The sequence below is a fragment of the Lissotriton helveticus genome, chromosome 8, assembly GCF_964261635.1.
Source record: "Lissotriton helveticus chromosome 8, aLisHel1.1, whole genome shotgun sequence".
In the NCBI taxonomy this organism is placed as follows: Eukaryota; Metazoa; Chordata; class Amphibia; order Caudata; family Salamandridae; genus Lissotriton; species Lissotriton helveticus.
The window spans coordinates 1503089687-1503101908 of record NC_136069.1 but is presented as its reverse complement, the minus strand read 5'-3'; the positions used below and the strand labels follow the sequence as shown (position 1 = coordinate 1503101908).

Genomic DNA, 12222 nt, shown 5'->3' with positions numbered 1-12222 from the left:
TAAAGTCACTAATTGGTATGCTTGGGTTGATTTTCCACATATAATGTTTTTTTGTTTGGAATTTATGGACATACAGGGCTAATACATTTACAGTTTGCAACTCGAGGCACTTATCTCTCCAACTTCTTCCTACTGAAGTGATTGATTTAGTCTTGTAAGTAAAGGCATGTTGCATTTCAAAACAACCCTTCTTGTTTCAGACGTCTACTTTTACCTAATTTGAAACCTTTATTTCTTTCCAGATTTCCAATCCTGTAAATGATTGGGAAAAACCTGTATCTGATTGTTTTTAATCTGGATTTGAGTGTGTGTGTTTTTTCCAGACATGTACGATAGCTTTCTCAAAGTAAAATTTGATATGGAACATTGATCTGGCATGTTATAAACTTTAAACTTAAAGGCAGGTTCCATTCTATTCCTCATATTCTCAATACCATAAAGCTTTGTGGCTCTAATAAAACAAGTATCCTACTATGTTCTCTTTTGTTAATCAGGAGATGGCAACTGTCTCACAAGATCACTGATTTTCCAACAGCAAACTGCATGTGATTCCCAAAACAATCTTTGTAATATCATTGATCATCTATTATGCTAAAATGACAACATCACTGAGGCCACCCTAGTTATATTTACTTTTTTGGTATTACATAGAGTATAAAATGTACGGAGAAGAATGTCTTCCTGATGGAAGTTCTGCTCTTTTTACCAATTATAATCCTAAAGGATAATTATATTTACATAGCAATAAACCTCTATGGGTTTGTGACCTAGAGCTAGTGCAATATGAATACAAATATATGTCAAAATTAAATTAAGTAGTCATTTTGCTCAAAATGTTTTGATTCTTTCATTTAGAAATTACAAATTAACTGAGCAGCTAATGCAATGGAACTGCTGCGCCTTGTTAAGCATTTCTAATTAAAATAGTTGACAAAAGGTACTGTGCTAATTGCTGAGTCACAGCAAATTGGCTTAAGTGACTTTAAACTGAATAACAAAATGAGACGAATATCAAAAGTGTCTGTTTAAATTGACATACAATAAGTGATTCACTGTTTTTATATTTCATCGAGAAAATACTTGTACCAAAAAAGGATGGCACAATAGTTTTCTGGCAGACAGTAGCAACAAAGGAGCAGGTATTGAGATTCAATCACAACCATGAAGGATTGCTTCTAATTTGCAAAAGAGAGAGTCTCATTGAAATGTAGCATACGTTTTTAAAGCGAATATACCTTACCCTGCTGAACAAATGCATGTTTTAATTTCATCAGTAGTCAGAGTATTGATACCTGTGGTATGCAGATGTGTTATGGGAACACCTATTGACTGGAAATCAACCTGAATTTGGAGAACTATCTCTGGGATATGCCGATACAGAACAGAAAATCAGTGCAACCCCAGCGTTCCTGTTTTGAACTTATGGGTGAAGATGTACTAAGGATGTATTTGATTTCATTCACTTCTAGTCTTGGAATGGCATAACTGTAGGATGCTCTTTGCAACTGTTTTGGTGCTACATAGGAACATTTATACCATTTGATCCATTCTGCGGTAGGATTCCCATTGACACCTTATGTTAACATTTTACAAATCTTGTTTATTTTTCAATGGTTGTAAATTGAAAATGCCAATGCTTCTTCAAAATGAGATGAATGTGATTTAGCAGTTTCAAGCAGGTCTTAACACATTCTTAACCCTTAGTCTTTTGACTACTACTTTCCTCTCCTCTAATTATGATATTTAAACTATGGATATAATTTAAGCCTTAGGCAGAAGATGCCACAGAGATACACATCACTGTCCCCTAATCATCATTAAGAATAATAGCAAATCCTTATGTACAAGGTCTTTGGCTGCAGAGGGACCAGCATACTGTGGGCCTGAGGAGAGAGTGAAGGCCACACTCCGCCAACCCATTACTTTACCCTGCACTGACGTTTCCTAGCATCTCTATCAATGCACTGCTCTGTTCCTGCCTCTTGTAACATTAAAACTTTCTTTAAAATGGAGGTCAGTCCGTTAATGCTGAGAATAATTAAACATGCATATAGACAAGTAAATGGATCCGCTATTAGAAAGGGTAGATGTGAGGCATTTATAAATCAATTTCTACTGAGTGGAAATTCCTCAGATTTTCCTCAAATTACTGTTTATCCTTGGAAACCTATGCAGATTAGAAAAATCAATTGTCAGGTATGTATACAGGCAGGGCCGGACTGGCTATAAGGTGTTTCAGTGGGTTGGCTGGGTGAGGGTGGTTACACTACCGTGAGGTCTGTTTTGGTGTTGGGGAACTGCCGACCACGTTCCTACTTGCAGTATTAAATAAACAATGCAAAAGCAAATGGTTTTAAATAGTACCTAAAGCGTAATTTACCACCATTTGTTTTTGTATTGTATATTTAAAAGTGAGTTGGAGATGGGAAAAGAGGTGTTGTGGGATGCTGTGTAAAATAATTAGAACAGCAACACACTAATATGTTTATGAACAGTCACAAACATTCCCATCCATGAACCATGAATCCACCCTTGTATTTTAACGCACACCTAGACTTATAAAAACTTGTAAACCTGAGTTTGTGGCAAAATGGCAGACGAGTATTGAGGATAAACATCTTTATTTCTCCTGGATACTTCCTCTTTCCATGCTTGCTGCATTCTCAGCACACATTAAAGAATAATATGCCTCTAAGGATTGTTTTTGTTGCAGGAAGTATCCTGTGCTTCACATAAACAATCCTACCCATAATGCAGTGACCCTTGTACCATGGAGCAAGGGTGTCTGCATTGGTGCTAGGCAGCATGCAGTTTGCCAGCACAAGGAGATCCCTCTGGGGATGATTTGTGCGCCATATAAATAATAAATAATAATAATATCAATAATAAAGGAGAGAAGAAAAGCTTCATATCTTTGTAAAAATGGCGAATGTCTGCCCTCTCTCTTTCACACAATACAGCACAAGTATCCTTGCTGCAATGCATTGCATGAAATAATAATAAATATGCACCATAGAGTCTGATCAAACAGTCTACTGCTACCTCCCAGGCAACCAAACTAGAGGCTCCTCAGTGAGGAAAACTGAGATATAACACTCAGTTTCAAACTCACTTGACTTTGCTTCTTGGTTCAGACGGTCACTGTATCCAGCATGTACTTGAAAGAAAATTAAACTAGAGTAAACTGAAGGCAACTTTGAGGATGCTGGTGATCCAGACAACACCTACAGACTGGTTACAGTATCAATCCTTCACCTGCCTACATGCGTTCTACTTTTACAGGCCTAGATGTGTGTGCATAGGCTGGTGGAAGGGCGGGGGAGGAGGGTAACAGTACTGTCATGCGTCTCACCCATTATTATGCCGAGCAGCACGTCACAGCATCTCCAGACATCTACTTACGTTCTGGGTCACTTGCTTCATGATCGCTCTGGTCCTTGTTCTTGTAGAATGGGAATTTTCGTGAAAGGAAGAAGATCTTTCTAGGCTTGTCATTGAATGACTGTGAAGGAGAAAAGGTATGGGGCAAAAACAGGGACGTCTAATTGTTGTCACATTCATGCTGACAAATCAACTAGTTGGTAAATGTGGAGGAAACTTCAGTGACTCAAATGATCCCTTAATGGATGGGGAAACAGGTGAGAAGTTTACATATTTCATTAAAACAATATATTAAATGTAAAAAATAGTAGTAACGCGAGGCAACTAAATCATGTGAGTTACAATGTACTTAAAATCGGCAACGATGAACATTCAAGTTAAAGGAGAGGATCTGGGTTACATATTGAGCAACTGTGACAAAAGTTCCCAGGGCAGTACTTGTTTATTTGGGGTTATATTTCACAACTAGCGCTCAGCAGCACTGCAGTCTCTTATACCAGATTAGAGGTAATCATAAAAGAATGGCTTGGTCTCCCTTGGGGGACCAAACGGACATTTCCTATTTTTTAATTGCAATACTCAAGAGCAAAGTCTAAAATTTGACAATTTCAATTTGACAATTACGTCCCCAAGGAGGACTACTGATGTTCTCACAAAACTTCATCAGTGACATTACTGATGACATTATACAATACTACATATTACTATACTTCCCTTACATAAAATTAGTGGATAGACTAGCCTGGGTTTGAACTACTAGTCAGTAGATTAGTCCTGAGTGTGTTAGGGTGCTAGAAGGCTACCTCCTTATTGAAAGAGTAGGCGAATGAGTGAAAGGGTAACCAAGTAAATGTTCAATTGAGGGAATCAGTGGGTGGGTGTGGATGAGTGAGTGAGAAACTGTAAGGGAGGAAAGCAGCAAGGGAGGCATGAAATAAGTGAGCAAGTAATTTGTTGGCAGAAGGAATTGATGACTAATTCGGTGGGTGAGTGAGTGAATCAGTGGGTGGCTGTTACAGTGAATGATTGAGTTGTTAACTAAGTCAGGGTGTGAGTGAGTAACCAAATAAGGGAAGAGTTGTGTCTTATCTGAGTGGGTGGGGTATTGATTAGTAAAGTGAGTAGTTGACCAACTGAGTGTGAGGGTGGGCTTTTGCAGTATGGGGTAATTGAAGATAGTAAATGTGATTTAATCAGTTATGCTATTGATGATGGCATCTCTTATGTTATGTCCAAGATCATATAATTAAATTCTATTTATTTGTGTTAGTTGTGTACCATTTTAGTATTTCATTAACAAAAGTTTTTAAAAAGTGGATGCCGGACGCCTGCTTCAGCATTTCAGTGATTGCACAGTAAGTGCCACAGTTTTCCAAACTCCTTAACTCCTTCCACTAAGATACACCCTTTAGCACAGTAAACATTTTCTATCCAATTGCCAAAGAAAATTATATGTACTCTTGTTAGCAATGTCAGATATACCTAATTGTCGGATTGCACACATTCAAAAAATGGCGTCAAGGAACACAAAATAGTTGTGATCAATTGGTGAATTTTGTATTAACTTACGGCTCAACAGTGCCCTATGTAAACCATAACCTTCTATTTCAGAAAAGTAATTTAGTTGACTGCAATTGCACTTGAGCATTTAAATCTACATAGTGATAACTGTTCTTCTTGCTGACAAAAATATATGCTGCTATTAAAGACAGAAGCACAGGTAATAGGCTCCATGGGATGCGTATTCACTGCATGAATATTGACAAGGAAGATACATAAAAACATTATCAATGTGAAACCGTACTTATCAGCCGAAAAGTGCTAAATGTACTGAGCTATGTTTATCTGCTTCTTTCAGTCTAGAGAGGAAGCTTGACTTGGATTGGTATAAAATCTCTCAGAATGGATTGATCTATTAGAAAGAGTTTTTGTATACAAATATTTAGGAAAAGCTTGAAAACATTTCTTTTCCATTAAAGCCAGATAGCAATCTCCTAAACCTGCCGTCCCACAGCGCTACGAGGCCTTCGGGTAGTAACGCGCTTTACAAAACCGAATTTCATTTCATTTCATTTAATTTCATATTGATGAAAGGAAACTCTTATGTGTGCAGAACAACTTGTGAATTGGAGGGTGTGCTCCAGTGATCCACAGTTTAGATCAGTCAGGCAGAAGGATAAGAATTATTTGAACTTTACACCAGTTTTGAGAAGAGGTTTGTCAATTTCAAAAATGCACAAAAACACATTAATTTCATCCAAAAATTCATCAATTTTCTTGAGTATATTGGGTTTAACTGTCAAGGCTCACAAGGCTTAAAGTTCGGGTGCAGTATTACTAAGATATTTTCTATTTCTTGTCACTTTTCACACTTGTTATACCATCTTCATTGTCATTCTATTATGAAGTTTAGTTTCTTGAATTGAATTATTAATGTATTTGTGTGCATTTTTGTAACATTGATAAATCGCTTCTCAAAACTGGTGTATTCATGGTTGGTATGTGAGGTACTAAGGTGCCCAAAACTATACCGTGTATTGTTTCTTCAACTGTAGGAACACAGCAGTGTTGTTGTGCAAACTATTGGGAGGGACTACAGTTTTTTTCAAAAGCACATATTTTAGTAGTCCTGTCACTGGAAATGTATATATTTAGAACTAGAATTTGATATGTAGGAGTACAATGGACACCGCTCATGTTTTATGTTGATGGTGAGATGAATATGGACCCGATGCAAGGATCTGTAACACCCTACGCAAAGTTATGTATGAATGTATGTATACGTGTATGTGGTATTAATATAGGCCGAACAAACCTGTACAAGGTAGAATCAAGGTGTGAAGGAAGGCTTAACTGGCTTTTGGACTGTTGCTGCATAGAAATGTAGTGTTCTTTAAAGAGAGTTTTCAGCTCTTTCCTAAATTGCAGAAGGGTTGGGGTGGTCCAGATGGATACAGGAATATTGTTCTAGATCTTAGGTGCAAAGATGGAGAAGGCTTGTTGGCTTGTTTTTCCTTTTTGCACGTTACCTGCAGTCTGATGATGTCCTGGCCCCAGGAGTACCTAGAGCCACTGGAGATGGTGAGCTTGTGATAAAGGCAGGCAGAGGTGTCATCATCTTCCATTCATTGCATTACAGCCCATTTCCCAACATACTACAACATTGTGACTCTTTAACTGAGAGTAACTCACTTGCCAAAGTTGTCTCCATGGTTTACAGAAACTTAAATAGGGTTTCGAATCTGCATGCCACCCCTCGCCCTCAGTGTGGGAAACTGGCCCTTTCGTCACTGAAGTTTCACTCCACTTTTACATTTCAGGCATAGTTAATTATTAGTAACAGAAAGAGAACAAAATCAGAAGTATGTAAGAAACAATAGTCATGAATACATGTCTGAAAGCAAAATAAACAGAGAGGCATGCCATGCACAAGCATGCTTTTTCACACAAGATGCAAAGCATATATGGACTGTTAGATATGGACATGGCCAAATAGAGGGAGTTTTATGGAGGGACACAGGTCGAGTCGGCAAGCAAATTCAAGCAGATATCTCCAAACTAAACTGATTATTTATATTTCAAGGTAATATCTATTTGTAATGCCAGAAATGCGGGTGTTGACAGGTCTGGCTTAGGTATACATGGTGTGTCACGATTTAGCGATTTAATGCAATGATAATTAACACTTTAAAAAAGTAAATAAAACATACATACATAAAATATTCACAGGGAAAACAGATCATCCCAAATGACATTACAGTTTCTCACATCGGCACATTTAAAAACATGTTTCACACAGACATTGGAGGAACATCGCTTCATTGCTTTGTAAAACAAGAAAGAACATACACACAAAATAAGACAAGCCTTTGTCTTAGCCGCTACTAGGATAATAACTTGTAAATAAACATTTTCTGTTTTAAGTGACCTTAAAAACACTGAGACATCCTGAGGGAGATGTGAAATACAAAAAATCATGAAAAGTCATAGAATATTTTTTTTAAGCAATGTGATTGACTCGTGCTAGCCCTGCTGTATTTACTCTCCCTCCAAGCAATCTTTTCTCCTTAGAGCAGGGAATTCAATAACTTGACTTTCGCAAAATGCTCTGATCTTCAAGAAAATTGTTGACCTTAAACTGAAGATAATGTGTTCGCCATTTGATCATTATCATTATTGCGAGGTCGCTCTATTAAATAAGACTTCATTTTTTATCTTGGCTCTCAAAATCCAACGTTAACTGGTATTATACTATCAATTTAAAAAAACTGTCAATTCGATATGTAACACTGCTAAAAAAAACTGAATATGCTCAGTACTTCGAAATAGTACAGTTTTTTAAATTCTTAAAAGTATAAAAGAATTAAAGAGTTCTAAGAAAAAGGGGACACTCGCTGTGCTGAGGGCACTACAGCAGCGAGAAGGGAGCAAGCAGATAAAGAAGAGAGGGAGTAAAAGGGTTGCACGGTGATACCGCCACAAGAAAAAGAAGCAAGAAAATCTGTCAATATCCTTCCATCAGAAAAAACAAACAAATGGGAAGAAGAGAGTAAATTTAACAAAGACTCAATGAAAAAAGAAGCAAGAAAGAGTAAGAAGTTGAAAAAAAGGAAGAGAAAAACAAAAACGAAAAGGGAAGACAGATGTCAACAGGGAAACGGATAAAACATTATTCTAAAAGAAATAAGTATTGCAGATAAAAAGTAGTAGAAGTATAAAACAAATAAAAGCAAGACAATTTCGACATAAACAATTCAAATGTATAAGAAACATTCCACTTTACCTAAATAAGTTACAGAAATGAAGGAGGTCTGAAAATGATGCTGCAGAAAATTAAAACATATTGCCCTTCCACTGTAAATATTTAGCCCAGGTTTATTGTGTTCTTTTCTAGTATATTATAAATTATGCCATAGCTTCACAAAGCGCATGGGTTGAAATTTGGAATTAACTCCCGGAGGATTACTCCTATATTTGGAGAAAATTTACATAAGATGAACTAACAATTCATGGAATACACCTAGAAATACATAAAAGTTATGGATTTCCTGGAGTACTCACATGCTTAAAATGTGCAAAAATTCCACCCAGTGGAAAATTGTGCATGCACAAATCAGAAATATCCCTTTCAGACCTACCCAGGGATGACTGCCCCAACCCTAAATTCCCAAGAAAGAAAGAAATTCCATCATAGTGGAAGAATGTCATGATCTGCAAATGCACTCTGCAATGAAAAATGCCATTAAAATAACACTGATGTGAGAGTTTTAGTTCATGCTCATGAGCCCAATTTAGACCAGTTCAGGATAAAGCATACCAAATAATGTTTGTTACATTAAAGTTGGTTTATTCATATAGTGCTGTAGTGCTCAAGTTGAGTCAAAGATCTAGAAGTCGTTACAGCAATTACCACTCCACAGTGGAAAAACAGTGTTACCCTTGATATTTGATTAAAGTCGTGGAGAGAGAAATAATGTGATTGCATGAAGTATCCCTTCTGTACCGGTCCTGAGGACACATGTGTGCTGTCAGTGCTGCTTCCGAGTGTTAGCAGTAGATCTAGTGGACCAATTATGGAAAAAGAGACTGGGGGCATCATGAGGATGGCGGGCGGAATTTGTCCGCCCGCCATCCTGACGTATAAAGGGACAGCCCGCCATAAGTGGGCGGTCCCGTGGGGGTGATTAGGATGCGCCCCCACACTGGCAGGCGCATCCTGCATTTTCAACATTGCGGCGGGCAGTGCGCCTAACGCAATGCCAAAAATGCATGTTGTGCATTTGCATGCACAACGTGGCAGGCACCGCACGGTGCCTGCCATGTTGTGCATGCAAATGCAGGGGGTAACATAGGTACCCCCCATGTGCACACCCCACCCCCCAAAAGGAGGTGGGGGTAAAAGACCAATGTCAAAGACGGCATGCCTTTCCGTAGCAGCAAGGCAGATCCCCGCATGCATCGTGATATGGATGACGGTGTCTAACAGACACCGCCACCATATTAAAACCAGCGGACGGTCTTTCCATCCACCGTGGTCTCCCCTGCCATAGTAATATGGTGGGGGGAAATGGCATGCAGACGGGAAAGAATGTCGGGCGGATTGCCACCGCCATGCGGGCAGTGGCGATCCGCCCGACATTCTAATGGGCCCCTAAGTTCGAACATAGCAATCTTCACTGCAACTGAAACAGCGGCTCCCTGATGACAAAGCCTCCTCCTTGGACACCGTCTGCTGTCTTGACCTGCTGAATGCTCCCTCTTCAGACATTTTTCACCAAAGTTTATTTTAAGTCCGAAGGTAAGCGAAGACCGGGCCCAATCCAATTCATGTATCGGACTCTCGCTCCATAACAGTCGCAAATAACGTTTAACTTTGACCTAGAATTGCCCAACTAGAGTCTATGGTTGGTGCTTTGATCTCTTAGGAGCTATTTTATACTTTAAATATGTATAACTGCTATTCTACTGTTTCGATTTTTGTTGTTTTAGTTTCAAATCATTTATTAAAATGTACCCTATTTTTCTTAAAAGCTGTGGAATTTTTCTTGTGTTGTGCTTCCACTTTGTTACTGTTTGGTGCTGCCTCTGAAATAAGCCTTGTGTGGCAAGCTACCAGAGGGTTAAGCACCGGTTAATTATTTTTTGTGGCTCCCCCTGTAACTGCTACTTGAATAAGGTTCACACCCTCCTCAACCAACAACTAATTTTCTCACAGAAACCGATTTGCTACCGCAAAAAATAATCAAAAAGCCATACATCAGACTAGTTTAATCCTTAAAAAGAAGATTGATTAATTTTCTACTAGAGAAAGCTCTATTCAGAAAGTCAGAAAAGAGGTACAAAAGAATGTGTAAGAAATCACAAAACTGAAAGAACATGACAGAATGAGGGCAAAGACCTTCTAAAAGCTGGAAAACAAGCCTAGAAGAAATAATTTAAACATATAGAATGTTCTAAAAGTAGCAGAAGGAATTGATCTGGAGACGTGTAATAAATCTTCTAAAGGAAGAAATCTTTCAAGGTAGTATAGAGATAAAATGAGATCAAGAAATACAGGGACTACACCAAGACACATTCAAGAAAAAGGTAATCAGAAGAGACCAAGGATGATTTTAGTACATTTTCAGACCTACTCAGTAGAGAAACAGATCATGACAGTGGCTCTTAAAATAAAAGGCTTGATGTATCAGAATTGTACCTGTACAATGAGGTACAATGTGCCTTATGACTGAGGAAAGGCAATGGGCTCTAGGTCAGTGGATAGAGGAATTAAGAAAGATGGGACTATGGTCCACCATATATTCCTCACAATCTTAAGAATAATGTGGGAACAATAAGATATATAATATCAGGGAGGTGGGTGAAGTGGATACATTAATCAAATCATTGAAGGCAAATGTCTAAAGACTGAGTATATCACATTATAAGGAAGACAGTGACAAAAGTGTGTTATTACAATGAGCTAGATGGGAGAAGAAGGATAGTAGCTCTTAATATGCACTTAATAATAGTGCCAAAATACAAGTGAGTGTTCTTAAAGGAGGGGGAGAGGTACATAAGGTGGTGAGCATGTGAGAGAAGGTAAGTATTTTGTAGCCCACAACCCACAGTAACCAGCCCTGTCAAGCGGGGTAAAACAAAGCATTAAATGGTTAAAGAAAGAGATAAGAAAATACATTTGATGACGTAGAATGTTATTGGTCTCCATAAGAAAAAGAAAAGGCAAACGGTAATTGAGTATTTAAGAAAATCAGGAGCACATGTGATGATTTTGCAGGAGACACATGTGAAGAGTACAAAATGTAAAACTGTTTTCAAACGAGAGGGGTGGGTACAGCAGATAGCCTGTACAGATCAGCAATTGTTATCTTAAGGGGAAGTTATCAGTCAGGAAACACACCAATATAGATATCAAGTAGATAATGTTGGAAGATGAGTAATTGCCAAGATTAAAGCTAATAATATGACTGTGGTGTGTGCAGGATATGGTGGACCTAATATAAATGACCCAGACCATTTGAAATGTATTTTGACTAATCTGCTCGATTTTATGGGCCCTATTATCTTGAGTGATTATTTTATTTCACAGTTGAGTAAAGTGTTCGACCGGTCAACTAAGGGTCCTCACTCAAACCTGATGAAAGTTTAAAAAAATATTTGGATGACATAATGCAGAATGTGGGGCTATGTGATATATGGACAGCAGGAGCTGAAATACAAAGTGGATATACATGTTATTGTAAGAAATACGTGCAAACATAATTCCAGAATTGAATATTGGTTATTAGATCTCGTGCTAAAAGACAAGATGATAGAGATTAGGCATATTCCTATGATTTTGACAGACCATTCAGCAGTATGGTTAGTGCGGGAGGTCCCTAAGCAATATAAAAGGTCAAGATGGATGATGGATCATAGACTGCTAGTGGGGGAGGACTTAACAACAGAATTAAAAAGACAAACCCAGGAGTTATTTAAACATAATAAGGAAAGTGCAGTGAACACTCTTTGGGATGCGTATAATGCTTTCTTGTGAGGTGCAATTACACAGTGGTTGAAGAATACCACTACAAAGAGTAAAGAACAGGATCATCTGCTTAAAAAGAGAATTGAAGAATTAGACAAGTTGGTACATTCAGCAGATTTTGAAGTTGAACGTAAGGAAGAAACTGAGACACTAGAAGACACCAGAGAACTCCCTTAAGAGAGATTTGATCATAAGTGTTAAGTGTGATGGGAGACTAGTAAGCAACAAAATTATGTATATGGCGAAAACTGTGGTAAATTCTGTCCCAAAATTCAAAACGGAAGGAGTGAGAAATCATATCAGTGGTGTCCAGG

The 12222-nt window shown here is 38.1% G+C and overlaps 1 protein-coding gene across 2 annotated transcripts in view; it reads right to left on the bottom strand.

The window, feature by feature from the left end:
* The window catches only part of LOC144773449 (disks large homolog 2), a 583523-nt gene that overhangs the window by 211556 nt on the left and 359745 nt on the right, over window positions 1-12222 (bottom strand). The window contains exon 4 of one of the 2 annotated variants that reach the window (XM_078658479.1): window positions 3403-3502. The exons of the other annotated variant lie outside the window; for it this stretch is intronic. Within the exon in view, the coding sequence (XP_078514605.1) occupies window positions 3403-3502 (100 nt within the window). The remainder of the gene's footprint in view (window positions 1-3402; window positions 3503-12222) is intronic. 2 annotated transcript variants of the gene reach the window in all.